An 18,316-nucleotide genomic window follows, 5' to 3' on the forward strand; every position below is an offset into this window, starting at 1 on the left:
TCAGAGCTCCCTCAGCCTCACTTACTTCACAGGGCATCTCTTGTGGGAAGAGGAAGGGAAGGCGGTTATAAGCTACTGAGACTCCTTTGGGCAGTGAAAAGCACGGTATTAAAAACAATTTTTCTTCTACTGGGAAGGTGCTATTGGGAAGTTGCTACTGTGAAACAGTGTCTCCCCTCTCCACATGTCCCCATGGCCTTATGGTGCTTCTGTGTCCCCATGGCAACTTACTGGCAGTAAGGGCATGCTCTGGCTCCTCTTTCACTCAGCAAACTTCTGAAACCAGCAGGAAGTTGGAGGTGTAGAGCTGACTCCTTATTAAGCCTTTCTGGGCTGATAGCTGCTTCCTAATTAGGTCTAAACTACCTAGATATACCATTATTGGATGAGGCCCATCAGGTAGTGGGCAATTTGTCAGTTTGTGTTTTATAAGGTTTACTGATGATATTGATTCCTGTTCATTGTTTTTCAGGTGTTTCACTGTGTTCATTTTGAGTGTCCAGCCCAAACTACTACCCACAAGGAAGACGTCAGTGAAGATGACGTGGGCACAAGTGGCCAGCAGCTGGGATCCCGTTCATCTCGAGCTTCAAGCACCAGTTCTGTGCACTTCCTCCAAGGAGCCACCTCACACTCCTAGGCTTAGCAACTTGAAAAGAGAGGAAGAGTATTTGCAACTCCCATGATAAAATTCTTCTCCACCTTCCCATTGGAGCACCTTAGGCCTCTGAATGGACATAGGGGACTATGCTTGGCAGCTGCAGATATTCAAATGGTTTCCAAGAGAGACAGGTTTCCAAGAGAGACAGTTGGGCTGCTCCACTCTTTCTGTGTAGTTCAAATCTGGATTTTCAGGGGAGGGGGGATAGGTATTCAGTTTTTTTTCTCTTTTCCTTTTTGCTCCCTACTTCTATAAACCTAACCAAGACAGGGGGGGGGGAAAGCAAAGCCAAACTGTCATACAAATATGCCATATGAACAGTAGCAGAAAGTATGCTTTTAGAAGGCACTTGCAAGGCTATAGGTTTTCCCTCAAAGGGTGTATGGAAAATGTGTCAACAGACACCTTATTATTTTAATTATTTAATTTATTTTTGACCATATTTCTTTGTACAGTTGAAGCCATTTTCAGTTTGTGTATTTGTTTGCATGCCTCTCACCCACCCACCCCACCCCCCAGTTTTCGTTTAAACATTTCCTTGCTTATCATGCTACATCGGGTAGATCTGCTTGATAAGAGGTGGGCATGCAGTACTTTTGATAAGAAGAACCCCGTAAGGAGATTGTGCACAAGACAAGTCAATCCAAGGATGTTGAACTGTAATTCTACTTTGCATGACTTGCAGAACGGTCAGTCACTTTACGAGTGCGTGAAACTGATTGCCAGATTCTTAAACTAGGCCGCAAATGTTGGAAGTGATTAAATCATGATTTAATTTTATAACCAGAGTTTAGATTTCCTAGGATCTTTTGTACGTGTGTATGTTGGAAACCAGAAATCTAGTTGACTGCTGATATGTCAACTAAGTTTTGTATTGATCAGAGAGGGCAGCATAATACTGGCAATTTATTGCCCAGTGTTTGCTTAAAAATTTGATGATACTTTCCCATTAGGGATTTAAGAAACACTTATAAGAAGCTTTCCGCATTATCTCTAAAAATATAGATTTCAGTATTGATAGTTAGAGCTTGTTTGTGTTTTGAGTAATTTACATCTCAGCCGTTTGTAATTTAAATCAGATTATCTGTTTTATTATTTTGAAAGTTTTTGTATTGGGCATCAGTTGTTTGATTCAGTTTCTGCTGCTGCATTTGCCAGAGTGAAGGAGACAATCTACATTTGCACAGGCATATCAGTGCCATTGGGACACCTAGTTAGGGAAAAGCAGTGCATGGGTCATGCAGAATGTGACATCAGAGAATATTATTGCCTGCTGGACTAAAAAAACCCTGGTTTTGTGCAAATTGTTTATTTGGATTATAGTGCCCTTTAAATAATAATGTAGTCAAGCTGCTTGAGCACAAGTGCTTATGTTATATTGAAAGCTGCTCGTAATAAAGCTAGGAAGGAAGAGCAGCATTGTGGCTAAAGAGCATGAAAGGGTAAAGACTTCTTAATTCTTTTCCCTCATCTTGAGTCTTGTTTTCTGTAATTATTTGTTTTCTGTCTGCCATTGCCTAACCAAGTTACAAGAGAAGTGCAGTGCAGTGTCTAGTCTTTCGAGGGAGGGGTGAAAAAAGCAAAAGGTTGCAGACAGCGGCTAATGTGCCTTGGCATCTGCTAGCTTCAGGAAGTGCACTCTCAGACTGTTGTGTGGCTAGAGGTACTGATGGCCAGTCTCTGTAGGGTTAGAGATCCTGGTGGCCAATTTATGCACATTATATTCTCAGGTACACAGAGGCTCAGTTAGGATTGGCTTGCAGTTCACAGGGAGATGGGGCTTCAGCTATCCCTTTTCCCAGTGTGAAATAGTCCTGTTTGCTCCATGGGGGAAACTTATAGGTAACAACAGTTATATGTGAGTTTCCTTAACAAGGCAAATAGTAGCTCTACAGAGCTGCTTCAGGTTGGGAAAATGGGGCAGGAGAAAGACTTAACCCTCTCTTTCCATGTACTGCCTCCCAATTTGAATTGGGCCCCAGCATGCCAGGAATGAGAAGGTATCTTAATGTAAAGCCCTCAGTGGCAATCTATGTTCTCGCTTGTCTAGCCCCAGAAGGCCTACCTGGATACAGTTCTGAACTCATGAGGCCTATTCATCGGCTACTAACTGTGGTTCTAGAAAAGAAAAAATAGACACAAAAACAGCTCTTTGATTTACCTCTGCTCCCAGAAAAGACCGGGAAGGGAGGGATAAAGAGAAATGGTCTGTTTTGCCTCCTAATGAATCATTTCTGATGATAACTGTAGGATGCCTTCTTATTAACCATCCTTTTATCTGCTTTTTCCCATGTGGGAAAGTAAAGGAGGACCTGAGTGGGGCAGAGTTTGATCTCTACTTTTAAAACATGAAAGGGCAGGCATAAAGTCTCTCTCTCTCTCCCTCTCCCTCTCCCTCTTTCTCTGTGCAGTGGGGGAGGACTGAGAGGGAGGGAGATGGGTATATTTCCCCAGAGAATCAGTGGTGTTAAATTTGCTATACTTTGAAATGGCAATATGTTTTGAACATTCTAGTGAACTGAGAGCAACAAAAATGGTTCATATTTAACAATCACAAACTACTGATCTAATATTTTGACTTTCAGTCTTGTCCTTCAATGTTTTGTTCCATTTGTTAAAGCTCTCAGTATAGAGAACATCCGTGTAAACTTTCAGGAGTAAAGTAATTTCTGAAATTCAAAACAATAATTCCTGCAAACATAGTGGAGAAAATCGTAAGGCAGATGGAATCTCTTTGCATGCTGTTTCTCAGCTTTACATATTTAAAACCTTTTATGTAGCCTTTCACTGAATACAAGGTCCCCAAGGTTGCAAACATTAAAACATTTCAACCATTAAAAAGCAGTTAAAATACAAATATGTAAAATATCTAAAACAATTAAATAAATAAAACATAACACTATATGAAACACACCAAAACAAGGAGGAGGGCTAATAAGAATTAGTGAGGGAACACCAAACAAAGCAAACACATTCAGATGCTGGCAGAAGACAATGAGAGGGAGGGAGACAGATGAATCTCCCTGGGGAGGGAAGATGTAGCAAGATCTTTCCTGTCCAAGAACAGCTGCAGCAGGCTCACCAGCCAAAGTTTGTGAATGGGTTCTCTGGCCATTTCTGCCATCTGTTCATTCAACAGGAGACCCAGTTCCAAACAAAACTTTAGGCTTTGAACCTGTTCCTTTAGAGCAGTGGTCCCCAACCTTTTTATCACCGGGGACCGGTCAACGCTTGAAAATTTTACTGAGGCCCCAGGGGGGGGGGGTAGTCTTTTGCCGAGGGACGTCGTCGCCGCCGCCTGAGCCCCTGCTCCACTTGCTTTCCCACCGGCACCCCTGACTTTCTGCCACCCACTGGGGGGTGCTGCCAGCAGCAGCTGCGCAGTGCCACACCGAGGGGGAGCACCAGCCATGGCGGCTGCTGGAGAGCACCAAAGGTGAGCCAGCAGCAGAGTGGCAGGGCAGTCCCCGAGGCAGCAGCCGGGGAGGAAGACATGGAGGAGCCACGGCCCGGTACCGGTCCCTGGATGGGGGGTTGGGGACATGCAGTCCCATCCAGAATAGTCAGGCATGTATCTAGTCCATTTAGCGTCTGGGCCAAGCAGGTGTATGGAGCCTAGGGACACAGTGGCTGAGGGCATAACCCACCTGCAAACTGCCCCCCCCTCTCCAAAGGACCTTGGCCTTGGCTGTATGGCATCAGCTTGTACGCTCACTCGGAAGGTGGGCATTGCTCCTTCCTTGGGTGCCCAGCCAGAGGGAAGCCAAGGGCACTAGGACCTCACCCCAAAGCTGTCTATCTGCTTGCCTGCCCTCCTGCCTGACTGGGAAAGGGCAGCACTAGGGCCTGGTGGATTCCCCCAACACTCCAAGCAGCCAGGCACTTTCATTGTCTCAGCTGTCACTTTCGGGCTCTGGTACTTTTGGCAGCTTACCATCCTTTGTGGCCAGGTGTAGTTATAAATCTCTTTGTGGTCTCTATCCAAAGCCTTTATTGAACCAAAGCCAGTTTGGTGTAATGGCTAGGAGTGTGGACTTCTAATCTGGCATGCCGGGTTCGATTCTGCGCTCCCCCACATGCAACCAGCTGGGTGACCTTGGGCTCGCCACGGCACTGATAAAACTGTTCTGACCGAGCAATGATATCAGCACTCTCTCAGCCTCACCCACCCCACAGGGTGTCTGTTGTGGGGAGAGGAATGGGAAGGCGACTGTAAGCCGCTTTGAGCCTCCTTCGGGTAGGGAAAAGCGGCATATAAGAACCAACTCTTCTTCTTTTGTACTCATGCAGTTCCCCAAAAATTCCTTCTTAAAAGGTCTTTAACATTGCTTATTATGGGTTGGGTTCCAGTTGAGATATTAACTCTGTTGATGCAAGAGTGTCATTGTACTGGACACCAGCACCTTACATTGGTATAATGGTCCCTTGAACCAGAGGAATACATAAGTGCAAAAGAATGTGCAATGAACAGCAGCAGTTTATAAAACCCAGCTCCACCTGGCAATGCCTAGTACATTCACGTATGCACAAGAGTATCAGGCAGACTTGGATATTCCATGTTCCAACCAAGCAAAAATCACATGTAATCTATAGTGTTGCATTAGCTTTACAAACATTTACAACCTTGTATCTTTCTCCCAAATGCATTGAACTCTCCCTTCTTTGGAATATCTGACAAAAATCCTAATGCATAGAAAAACTAGTCTGCTTGTGAAACATTCAGTGGATACAATTCAGAGATATCAGGCATGCCCTTTGGTATTTGTGGCAGTTGAGAAGCTGGCTTTTCACTGTGAATTCTCATGCTACCTCTATCATAGGTGGAACAGCCATAGCATCTTTCCCCAAGCTATATGGTTTCTTCCTCCATACTTTACCTGAGTGTTTTAAGATAAGCCATAGGACAGCAGCTCATATACTGCTGTGGCAAAGTACAAATCGTCCCCCTTGGATGTACCACATGTTTGAGTAGAGAGGCATGTTTAATGGCATCATATGTTACCACTTAGACTGGGGCAGACTGGTTCAACAGTTCTTGCATGTGGGAGAAACACAAATTTCAGGTTATTGACATCTGACAATGTCAATAAGAAATGTAGTACAATCTTCAGGGACAAAAATAATGCTACCCCTGAAAAATACTTACAGAACCATGGAGGGAAGACTTACACTGGAGTTAAGAGTGGCAAGCATATATACATTTCCCCTTTCTTTAGACGAGAGACAACAAAATCAATACATACCCAAATCTTCTGTTTCTTGGTAGTCTCTCCATGAGTGGTCCTACAGCAACCTCTTGCTATGTTTTACCAAAACATATCCATCTTCCTTGTCTTGATTTTCTAATAACCTCTTGCAGTTCTGGATGTCTGAATGCCATATTAGCAGAGGTGGATTTGTCCACCATGGAATGCAATTCAACATGTGCCACAGGGGCAAGAACACCTAATGTTTTGTGAAAGGAAGACCAGACCATTAATCTGATAAGGATGCTCTAAGGCTCCTATGCCCCAGCAGCCTATTGTAGTAGTTGTTGTTGCTGTTAGGCTCTGTCAAATTGTTTCCAAATCAACCTTAGATGGTATTATACAACAGGACTCTAGCCACTGTGAGATAACATTGGTCACAGATATAGATGCTGTGCATGGAGGTCTTTTTGGTATGAGTTTTGTTCTTCCACTTAGCAAAATGTGACTTGTTAAAATTTAATTATTAAGATGTGAGTATCCACTGCTGATGGGAGAGTTTTGGCAGGAGCCTGGATTGTCTATAGACTTTTTAATTATTTGGTTGAGACCCATTTTTTTATTTTGCTACACAAACTGATCTTGCCATTTTTCTATTTTATCTCTTATAGGAGTTTGGTCCTTTTTAGCAAGTGTGAAAATATAAAATGCAGCCAACAGAGTTTCTCCTTAGCTTGTTTTTTTTAAATTGGAATTCTAAATTATGGTCATTTTTTAAATGTTTACCTTCATAAAATGACCAGCTAAGATTGTCACAATTGGATTATAATATAAAAGTAGGACTTTGCTTCTTACTTCTAATAGGAAGATGAGCATATGTTGCTTAGTTATCAAAAGCTGCTGGATACAGGAGAAGTAAGTATAGGGTAAAGAAGACTCAGTTCCTTAAATCTGCCTGCCTGCCAGTGACATAATTAGGCTGGAGCTTCCTAGATGCTTTAGTCTAAGGAACAAGAAATGCAACAAAGAGAATGGAATAAGATGAGTGCTTGCTGTATGCAGACCATATGTAGACTGTGTTTGCCCAACCCATGGTTACCTGCATCTGCTTTGTGCATATGTGGTTCTCTGGAGGCTTAATCTGTCTCAGGTACCCAGTCGCTCTGCTCCCCACAATCACAAATATGGGTGTATGGTCTGTTGTGCTTCATGAAAGCATACACCATTTTCCCATTGAAGAACTTGTATTGGCATAACATAGAGTGTGTACATTTCAGTTTCAAAACAAACAAAATATTTCTCAACATATAAGAATCCAGTTGCCAAACTGTTGAGATTTACTTAAAAATACACATTTTCAGAGGATTTTATTGGTAAACAATTGATGGCCTTTAGCATTATACAATTGTTAATTACTTTTCTAGGCTTCATTATTCTAGAGGGAAATCCTGACCTTGTTAATTTCAATGAGATCTGCAATTAGTTGGTGGATCCAGTGCTACACACCCATTATAATTGATGGCAATTAACATGATTATAAATGTTAAAGCGAAGCAGATACCCTGGTTGTGATTCACCAGTGTATCCTGGGGCAAGGATTTTGGAAAATATATCAACGTGGCTCGATTTCGCAGTAATTTGAGCTCAATTTGTAAGCAAGTTTCACTAAAACCAACACTCTAGACCAGCTTTTCTCAACTTGTTTACCTTTGAGAAACACCAGAAACATTCTTGAGGCTTTGAGAAACCCCAGAAGGAGCAGGATCATGCAGAATATGGTTGGGAAGCATAGCTGTGGACCCAATAAATGTTTAATAAATTTAAAATATATATTAAAAATTAATTAACTCTCACCAATTCAGGAAACCTCCAGAGTCATCAAGAAACCTCGGGGTTTTATGAAACCCTGGTTGGGAAAGCCTGCTCTAGATTAAGGCTGCTGGCATCATACATTTGAACATTTTCCTAGTTTGATAGTATTGTTTACCGATTTCATTTGCATCAATTACTTCTACTCAGTATGAATCCCATGACTTTCTGGATGAGTCTGCCACACATGAAATAGCCTATTTACTTGATAAAGATTTCTAGAAGAGCTTGTCAAAAGCAACCATGACCTGTAGTGTATGGTTTGAAATTTGTGGTGTCCTAAATATAGCATTTTCACACTAATTATGTTCTCTGAAAAGAAAGTTTATGCTTGTGATCTGAACAAGTGATATATAGGCAATGAAGGAGACCCCCATTTAAAATTGGCACTGCTTTCCATTTATTTTAGTAGTCCCTACCACTGGAGAACAAGCTGCTTTTTCAGAGTAGATAGTGGTAGAACTGATGCCAGCAGGAATTACAAGTGAGTGCCACATTACTTGAACCATTCTCCTTGCATATCTCAGTTGTTTGCGTTACAGCTTGTATCTGTGCTACAAGTAATGAATGCCATTGTTGAAAAACTGCTTACAAATCTGAGGAGTTGGGGCTGTGGCTTGGTGTTCAAGTATTAGCTTTGCACGTAGAATAGCCCAGGTTGAGCTCTAAGCATTTCCCATTAAAAGGATCAGGTAGATGTTGGAAAAGAATTTGGTGGCATGCTGGTTATGTTCTTGAGATCATGGGGAAAATCAAAATTTCTGCCTTCTTCCATAAGATTACTACACATTTCATTAGTTACATATCATAGTTGATTAATTGGGCTTCATGTCTTCTCTAGAATAAGAACAGTAGCAAGGAGTGACTACAAAAGAAACTATGTTTAAAAGGTTTCATGACTGAGCTGACATTGATCATGATTATTCCACTGTATCTAGGAATAGCTACTCTTCCATTCTATTTGGGTGTATATCTATAGCTATCAGATAGTTGAGTTAAGTCCATTACTAAAGAATTCCAAGGGCAAGAGTTCAGATTATATCAGATGAAATCTGTTGATTAAAGTATCACATCTATGTCTGCGAGGGGGGGCAGTTCTTGGCTCTCCCTTTTACTGAAGGTAATGCCCTCAAGCTGGGGAGCAGATACATTACTTAGCGGTATCTCATCATGGTAATACAGTGGGAAAATGTCTCCTGAGCACTCATGTAAGGTCCCATAGGTTTATTCAAATGAACTAGTATTTAAATTTGCATGTCAGCAGATAGGCTGTGCAAGAGAATGTCATTCAATCCCATTCGAGTGAGTATATTTACCTTGGTTTTTGGAGGCTCTTATTTTTTTGGCATCTTGGATTTTGTTTAATTCAACCATTTAAAATAGCAACACACAAGTGTAATGGGTAACAATCAGTTCCATTTAATAGCTGTATTGTCAATAGGACACAAATGGCTTTATGATAAAATTAGCACCAAAAAAAGCCCATTGCACACAGGGATGCAACGGGCACTAGCGGGGGGGAGGGCATAGCAGCCACTGCGTTTCCCACCTGGGCGGGGCAGTGACAGCATGAAGGGATGGGCTGGCGGGCAGCCAGAGTGGTGGGTGCAATGGTCCTAGTCTCCTGGACAGCTGTGCAGGGCGGAGCAGACCCGCCGGACTCCACCACCTACCTGCCTGCGGCCCTGGTAGTGTGGGCGAGGTTGGAAGCAGGCGCCATGGCTGGCAGGCAGCCAGAGCAGTGGGCTTTGTTGGCTGCAGTGGTCCCGGTCTCCTGGATGGCTGGGCAGGGTGGTGTGGGGCTGCTGGCCTCTGCTGCCTACCTGCCAGCGGTTCTGGCTTTGTGGGCAAGGTGGGGGGAAAGGTAGCTGGGCTGGCAAGCAGCTGGAGTGGCAGCCATGTCAGGGTGCCGCAGGTCCATTGGCCTCCACGGCTGGGGAGTATCTGGCCACGAGGCTGCAAGCGCACCTCGCAACTGGCTACTGGGGGCAGGCGCCATAGGGGCTGGCCCAATTCGGGTGCGGCTAGCTTTGCTGGCCCGCTCAGCCGGAAGCAGTATCTAGACACCGGCCTGGATAGTGCTCCACCCTTAGTGCCTTTTCTCAAATATTAAAGGCACTAATGGTTACAGATAGCTGAAATAGCAGGTTCTTTCCAATTCTGACTTCCTTTGCCAATAAGGAGGGAAAATGCCATAAAGGAAAATAGGCATATAGAAAAGAATGAATTCATCCTGGTGTCTCAAAGGTCAATAGAATTACATTTTGGAATAATAGCTTGATGTGTACTCAAGTTCCTAACATAAATGCCCACAAAAAAGAAAATTGGGGGAGGGGCGCATGTATACGTGTGTGTGTACACAAACCTGCATATATTACAGGGCTGCTTGAGAAGAGTAATATATGCACTTTCCACTTACACTTAAATGTTTACTTAGAAATTGTCCTGCCCTGACTGACTCCAGTTTCTGGGCAGAGAGCAATGTGGCCTATTTACATTTCCTCCACAGAGCTTAGAGATAAGTCACTGAGGATCAAGATGGTTCATGTTTGGGGAGCCCTTCCCTGGATTCTCTGTGGTCACCCTAATGAGTGACAGTCAGAAGCCACCAACAGGATCCAACATCCTATTTGCCTGTTTCTTTTTTTTAAGGCATTTTTGAAAATTCCTGAGTAGGGATTTGATGAAACAGACTGATGAAAGGATTTTTCTAAGTACCTACAAATACACCCTTGCATTGTGATGACAGAAAAGCGTGGCTAGAAACTGTAGGTACCAGATGAAATGCATTGATTTAACTGAGGCTAGAATATAAACCTTTATTTCAGGAAAGAGTCTAGCTGGCAGATTTTGCTTTGCTCTGGCATGTTGTCATTTATAGTTCAGGAAACACACTGGACTGTTTTTATTCCAAGTCGCCAGTTTTGTTATGTATTCTTGTTTGGCTTGCCGTTAATTTATGAAACAGAATAATATGTACTGTGTTTTTAAAAGGACAAGAACGAAAATAGATCTCAAGCTCTAGAAAAATAGCCCTAGTAAAATGCTCCCTACCTCCCAGAACCCTCTCCCCTTACCAGTCTGTCCCTACACCAATCTGCTGCTCGTTTTGTTTCCACAGTTACTGCTCACATTCTTGTCCTCCTTCACTCCACCTGCTCTACCTTTAGGTTTTGATCACATTTTCTGTTTGCATTTCTGAAAGATAGTAACATTATGGAAATTTGATTCAGTAGTGTGCCCAGTGTATGCCTTCTAATTAGAAGAAGAAAAAACTTCCACCAGAAGCTAGTTTTGAAACATTGCACAGTCTGTCCCTGGCAGTCCTTGGGGTGCATTCTGACCTGCACTGTGTTTTTGATTCTTCATCACTTCAGTATACTGTAACCTTGAAGGTCTCTGATCATTTGTGGGCATCACAGGCATTTACACCTCCATCATAATTTCTTTCACTATTGCCATCTATATTTTTGGATACTTAGGCTGATTTCTGAAAACTATCTTGGTATAAAATGGGTTGGGGAAATCCACTGATGATGTCTTGTCAAAGCAACACATATAAAGGAGATGAGGTGGTTAAATTTGAGTTCAAAAACACATTAACATAAGGCTCTATTTTCCTGTTAAGGTTGGATCCTATGATTTGCAAGTGTAGCTTCATTCCTGGAACTGAATTTTCCTACCATCCCATCCTGTTGCAGTTCAAGAGACTCCCAGGGATAGCATTATCTGCAGTGTTGTGGGTTGCCAGCAGAAATAGACCACAGGATCCAACCCACAAAATCAGTCCAAATGTCTAGTAAGCCTAGGCGTGACCAGCAACGCATTCCTGGCATGCTTACAGAGAAAACAAGATCTGCCTAAAATACCTGGAGCTTTGTCCCCCAGCCAGAGGCATACTGTCTCTGAAGGAAGTTGCATGGCCCATCACCATTAACAATCTAATCCTTTTTTTAAAGTCATCTAAAGTCCAAATAAAGTCCAACCTTTTGTTTTGGGACATGGTTATTGACATAATTAAAATGTGAAGGGTCATATGAACATACAGAGCAGTTTGGTCCGCTTAGCTCTATGTTGCCTACTTTAGCATTGTCTCAAGCAAAAGAGAACTTCCCAATGCCTTCTTTAACTGGAAATGCCAGATAGGTGAAAATCCAGGACCCTCTGCCTGCAAATCAAGTGCTCTATGGAGCCACAGCCATTCCCCTTCCCCTGGAGTCACTGTTTTGTCTGGTTACTTCCAGGTATTTTAAAGAAAGACACATGTCCATATGTCATTCCAAGGTATGTTTACATTAGCACTCAAGCATAATGAGTGTTGACGATAAACTGGTGGCCTTCAATGCATCTTGTGGTTATGAATCCTGTAATTTGTTTCTGTACTGGCAGATAACTGCTTCTTTCCATTTCTTCTCAGCCTGCTGTGGTCTTTTCCATTAGATACTGCTGGAGTCTAGTGTTTCTATGTGCTCTCACCACACTGTTCATAATTTTATAAACCTGTCATGCCTCATACCCTGGATGCCTGCATTGAGAACTGCCATTTTAAAGCCTCCCTTCATGTGGAAGATGTCCTGTTTCCTAAACATTTTCATTCTGCATCCTTTCCTGCGAGACACTCTTCAGTTCTACTCTATACTTTTCTAATTTGCCTTCTGTTACCATAAATTACTGAGGGGTGAGGAGGAGTCTGAAGCATGTTTGACGTTTTTGTATATAAACTGAAATACATATCCAAATCAGGTCCAGTGAGACAAATGGCGTTTTCTATTGACCTCCAAAAATGTCTCGTGATTTGCTGACCTGCAAGTGGCATTTTGTCTACTCCCCCTCCCACATTCCTTCCTGATAATGAAGCAATGACTTTGTACATTAACCCTGCTGTCCATTTCCCTCTTGTCTATCGATTTGCTTCACTGACTTTGGTTCTAAACTACCTCAGATCACAATTGTGAACATAGATGGGCTGACACTGAAATCCTTGGTTGACAGAAAGAGCCCTTTTGTTGCTCTTTGCATGCAAGTCAAACTCCTTGATGCCCTGTAATGCCATTAATTTCTGTAATGAACTCCTGAGATAAAGGAGATTTGGCTATGAGCTCATCCTATCAGTATCTGCTGCTACACTGGTGCCACTTTCTGCTAGCATTGTGGTGCTGTCCAAGTGATCACTTCATGCCACCATCCTGACAGTTTTTCTTAGGCCGAATCTAATCTCATTGAATCCATCTTGCACTGCGAAAAACCTTTCCCAAATGTTTGCATTTGTCTTCGATGCCTGGCCATTAGAAGGAGCTGCGCATTTGTGACTTCTGTGCCTACTGTGTAAGAATATTCCTCCCTACAGCATGCTCTGGTTATCTTAGTGACCTATTTTGTACTGCAGATTTAACTTGTGTTGCTAGCCATTTTTGACTAGTTAGATTTTAGATGTAACTGCCTGATGCTGTATTTGGTTGCATACATGCACCTGAGTCATTCTTATTTGAAACTGTATGGTTCTGGAAGTTAGGTATCTATTAGTTCGTAGTCATACCTCTCTCGATCACTTTTAGAATTCTTCACCAGCAGAATGTACACCTTGCCAAATAGTTTGTAACAATGTGTTTCCTATTGAACATTCAGGATGTGTGAAGGCTCCATAGCTTGGATTGACTGGAGTGTTTCCACAGATGAAATCCTTTCTAAAATGGAAAGCATTTGGCACTGCAGAAGCGGCGGGGAGGTGACAGAGTTACTCGTTCTGTCCACAGAAATACCCTGATGGAGTCAAGGCAGTGTTTGCCTGTTTAGAATGTGTTCTAGTGGCCCAATGAAGGAAATTCTCAGAGTTTTAGCATTCGGTATGACTCTACCATGAGCCTCTTGTGGCGCAGAGTGGTAAGGCAGCAGACATGCAGCCTGAAAGCTCTGCCCATGGGGTTGGGAGTTCGATCCCAGCAGCCGGCTCAAGGTTGACTCAGCCTTCCATCCTTCCGAGGTCGGTAAAATGAGTACCCAGCTTGCTGGGGGGTAAATGGTAATGACTGGGGAAGGCACTGGCAAACCACCCCGTATTGAGTCTGCCATGAAAATGCTAGAGGGCGTCATCCCAAGGGTCAGGCATGACTCGGTGCTTGCACAGGGGATACCTTTACCTTTTTACCTATGACTCTACCATAGCATGCTTCCAATTTCTAAGTGTGGTTTGTCTTAAAAACAGCTTTAAGGGGGGGGGGGGGGGAAATCTGGGTAATAGAATTTTGAAATGTGAAATTTCTCTCCTTCTTTCCTTCTTTCTTTCTAGGAGTCCAAGAATTCCTAGAATCACTGCCAAAACAAAGAAAATTCCAAGCAAGGTTTAAAGAGGACTTGGTGGTCTTTGTGTTTATTTTTAACAGTATTTTCCCCTACCAAACTAGTGCAATGTGGAATGAATGATATATCCTAAGTGTTGCAAATTAGATGTACATCTTTGTATAAACGATGTGGCTGTGATTTAGGAATAAACATTATCTTTTGTGCTTCACTCCTGATCTCTCTTTCTCACTCCTCCCTCCCCCTTTTAAAAATATTATCACTAACAGTACCATGTGCTGCAATTTGGCATGGCAGAAGTCCAGCTCCAAGTCAGGACCTTTATTATGAAATGGAATATTATGAAGTGGGAAAACAGCAGTTTCCCCTACAAACTATGGAGAATGGTAAATATATGGTAAAGGAAAAGATGATCTCAGTGTACCAGTCACAGTATACAAGGCTAGTTCCTCTCATGGATCAACAATTGGTTAAGCAACAGGAATAATGGATAGTTCTCATAATGGGGAGGAATGAGCAGCAGGGCCTCACAAAGAATTGTATTGGGACTGGCGTTATTTTATTTGTTCAGAAATGATCTCGAACTGGGTGTGGTAGCCAGGTTTGCAGATAATACCAACTTGTTCAGGAAGCCGATAATAAACCTCCAAGATGTTCTCTACAGTTGGGCAATAACAGGACATATGAATTTTAGTGTAGGTAAGTGCAAGACAATGCATCCTCCCCCAACTTTATATATGTGCTGAGGGCAGTCTGAGAGGGAAAAACATCTGGGGATGTGTGGGTATTGGAAAGCTCCATGAAGATGTTGACTCGCTATGAGACAGTGATAAAAAAGTGAACTCCTTGCTAGGGATTATTAGAAAAGGAACTGAAAAGAAAATGACCACTAGAGATCTATGGCACAGCTCCATTTGAAATTCTGTGTATATTCAAGGCCAAAGTTTCTTTTAAAAATACTGCAGTTTAAGGGAGTGCAGCAGAAAAGGTAATCAAGTTGAGTTTGGAGTGCCAAAGACAGGGACTTTTCAGTTTAGAGAACAAAAGGGGACTAAGGGATTACTAAGGGGGACATGGTAGAGATTTATAGAATTATGCATGAGACGGACAGAAAAAACTTTTTCTCCATCTCCCATAATATTAGAATTTAGTTTCACCAAAGTCAAGTTTATTTATACAGTCACAGACCAGAATACAGATAAAACAAAATTCAAAGGTAATAGATTCAAGATGGATGTGGAAGGATTTATTTGCTCAGTAAGTTACTCAATAAGTTACTACCAATGAAAGTTGTGACAGTCACTAGTATATATAACTTTAAAAGAAGATTGGACAGATTCATAGATGTGCCAATTAATGGCTACTAGCCATAAAGAATAAAGAGAATCTGCACATCTAGGGTAAGTATGTATCGAAGTACCAGAAATATGGTGTGGCACCAGGGGGAAGCCTTCTGTTTGTTGCCTCCCCCAGGGCAACTACTTGACCATTGTGTGCAAAAGATGTTGCACTTGATGGTTTGATTCAACAGGGCAGCTTTTCTGCCAGCATGATGTAGTAGTTAGAGTGTCAGGCTAGGATCTGGGAGACTCAGGTTCAAATCCCTATTGTTCCATTGAAACATGCTGACCTTAGACAAGTTATACATTCTCTGCCTAACCTACCTCACTGGGTGGCTGCTGTGAGGATAAAATGGAGAGATGAGAACAATGCAAGCTGATTTCCAATTGGGGAGAAAGGCAGAGTATAAATGAAGTCAATAAATACATAGGATAAACATATGTAAGAATTATCTTTTGCTGTCCTGCTAATTGCATTGCCATAGTATGATGTCTTGATCTGAACCCAAACAAAAAGTTGTTTCTGAGCATTCCCCTTCTAGAATTTCAATCTATGTATTCACTTTAAAGAATAGCTTCTAGCCTCCCTGTGATGGGCTTTGAGCCAGCTTGGTGTAGTGGTTAGGAGTGCCGACTTCTAATCTGGTGAGCCAGGTTTGATTCCATGCTCCCCACATGCAGCCAGCTGGGTGACCTTGGGCTCACCACAGCACTGATAAAACTGTTCTGACTGAGCAGTGATACCAGGGCTCTCCCAGTTTCACCAACCTCACAGGGTGTCTGTTGTGAGGAGAGGAAAGAGAAGGTGACTGTAAGCCACTTTGAGACTCCTTCGGGTAGAGAAAAGCAGCGTATAAGAACCACTCCTCCTCCTCCTTATGTTTATTACCTATTACTGTGTGATTATTAGATTAGTTTAAAGAACTAGATTATAAAGTTCAATAAAGCTTGTGAACGTAACCCAGTTTGTTAAATTCAGGCACCTGTTTCGACAGGATCTAGGTATTTTTCTTCATGGCTAAGGATGACAGAAACTAAAGGTCATTACGAATTTTGGCTAGTTTGTGGTTTACAAAGCAAGATTAGTGGAAGGGCAACCAGCACAAACAGTTCACAAACTCATCACCCCTCACCCTGTCTCACCCACTCCCAGTACTTTGGTCAAAGGTTGATATTAAAACTGGGAGTCAGGTTAACCCTACACTCCCTCTGATAATCTGCCACCACATCTAAATCTGGTTTAAGGCCTAAGGGGTCCAGGGTCAACCTCCAAGTCTATCCAAGGAACTGGGTGGGTGGTTCCTGAAATACATTCAATAATCAGGCAAAGTTTTTAAAAATAATTAATGCTTATTAAGGTGCACAAGACAAGCTATAGTAGTCAGTGAAAAATAAAAGTATATATCTGGCTATAATACTCAATACTCACAAATAGGAAGAGGTCTGACCCACAAAGAATACGGTGCCCAGGAAGGTCAGACCTCAAGAAGTAAGAAAAAAGAGAATACATAAGTATAATTTCCTATATGGGGCCATCCCAAAAGGCCCAATCAAAATGTATATTAATTTAGCTAAAAGCCAATTAAACCCATAGAAACAAAATGACACGTCATCCCTTTTAAAAACCAGGGACCATTGCTGAGTTGTTAACAATCTGACATCACTTGACCTGCAGTAGCAAGGAAGTCAGACTCTCAAGGCTGATGTTAATTAGAAAAAGCTGGAAGAACTCATCTTCAAATGCCCAAACCCACAGTTTCAGGTGCACTCCAAAGACAAATTGATGTAGCATTAATTAGGAGAAATAGTTTTAAAGGCACATAAAGTAGGCCACAGCCTGAACCAAAGTTTTATAGTAGCTAAGAATGAACATGCTGGCTTTCCACTACACAGTTCCACACCCTTTTGTTTGTTGGCTGTTTTGAGAGAGTCAGGAAACTTGCTTAAAAGCCAACTACCCCCCCCCCCACACACACACACACCTTAACTCCCCTCCAGGTTTCCATCAGGTTCCCAACAGATGACTTTGTTCTCTTGGTTCCCTCTTCCCTGGGAACACTGAGACCTGCAGTCTTTTTGTAAGCATTGTCCATGGGGCATGACTTCCAGCTCTGCCAGATCTAAGTTTTGACTAAAGCCCTCAACATTGGGATCCTTCTAAGGTCCCCTCCCCCATCTTTTGTCAGAACAATATGATTCAAACTTTGAGGAGGTTGTTGTCCACAGTTTTGACATCAAGTCCAATGCCCAGATGGGTACCCTACCAGAGGGCATCGTAGGGATTTGTCTCCAACAGGTCCTGCCAGACCAACCTGGTTTCCTTTTTTGACCAAGTAACAGGCTTGCTGGATCGTGGAAATTCAGTTGATGTCATTTACTTGGATTTTAGTAAAGCTTTTGACAAAGTTCCCCATGATGTTCTGATGGATAGGTTGAAGGACTGCAATCTGGATTTTCAGATAGTTAGGTGGATAGGGAATTGGTTAGAGAACCGCACTGAAAGAGTTGTTGTCAATGGTGTTTCATCAGACTGGAGAGAGGTGAGTAGCGGGGTACCTCAGGGCTCGGTGCTCGGCCCAGTACTTTTTAACATATTTATTAATGATCTAGATGAGGGGGTGGAGGGACTACTCATCAAGTTTGCAGATGACACCAAAGTGGGAGGACTGGCAAATACTCCGGAAGATAGAGACAGAGTTCAACGAGACCTGAACACAATGGAAAAATGGGCAAATGAGAACAAGATGCAATTTAATAAAGATAAGTGTAAAGTTCTGCTTCTGGGTCAGAAAAATGAAAAGCATGCCTATTGGATGGTGGATACGCTTCTCGGTAACACTGTGTGAATGAGACCTTGGGGTACTTGTGGATTGTAAGCTAAACATGAGTAGGCAGTGTGATGCAGCAGTAAAAAAGGCAAATGCCATTTGGGCCTGTATCAACAGGGGCATCACATCAAAATC

The 18,316-nt window shown here is 42.5% G+C and overlaps 1 protein-coding gene across 4 annotated transcripts in view; it reads left to right on the forward strand.

Moving 5' to 3' along the window:
* Positions 1 to 14,224, forward strand: part of BTBD9 (BTB domain containing 9) — a 256,023-nt gene extending 241,799 nt beyond the window's left edge. For 3 of the 4 annotated variants that reach the window (XM_077342112.1, XM_077342088.1, XM_077342099.1), the window contains one exon: positions 473 to 14,224. In XM_077342112.1, coding sequence (XP_077198227.1) covers positions 473 to 640 — 168 coding nt within the window. In that variant the 3' untranslated portion in view covers positions 641 to 14,224. The remainder of the gene's footprint in view (positions 1 to 472) is intronic. The other variant, XR_013231825.1, reaches the window with a different exon arrangement.
* Positions 14,225 to 18,316: the final 4,092 nt, after the last annotated feature.

This window comes from Paroedura picta, chromosome 1 (genome assembly GCF_049243985.1).
Source record: "Paroedura picta isolate Pp20150507F chromosome 1, Ppicta_v3.0, whole genome shotgun sequence".
Classification (NCBI taxonomy): domain Eukaryota; kingdom Metazoa; phylum Chordata; class Lepidosauria; order Squamata; family Gekkonidae; genus Paroedura; species Paroedura picta.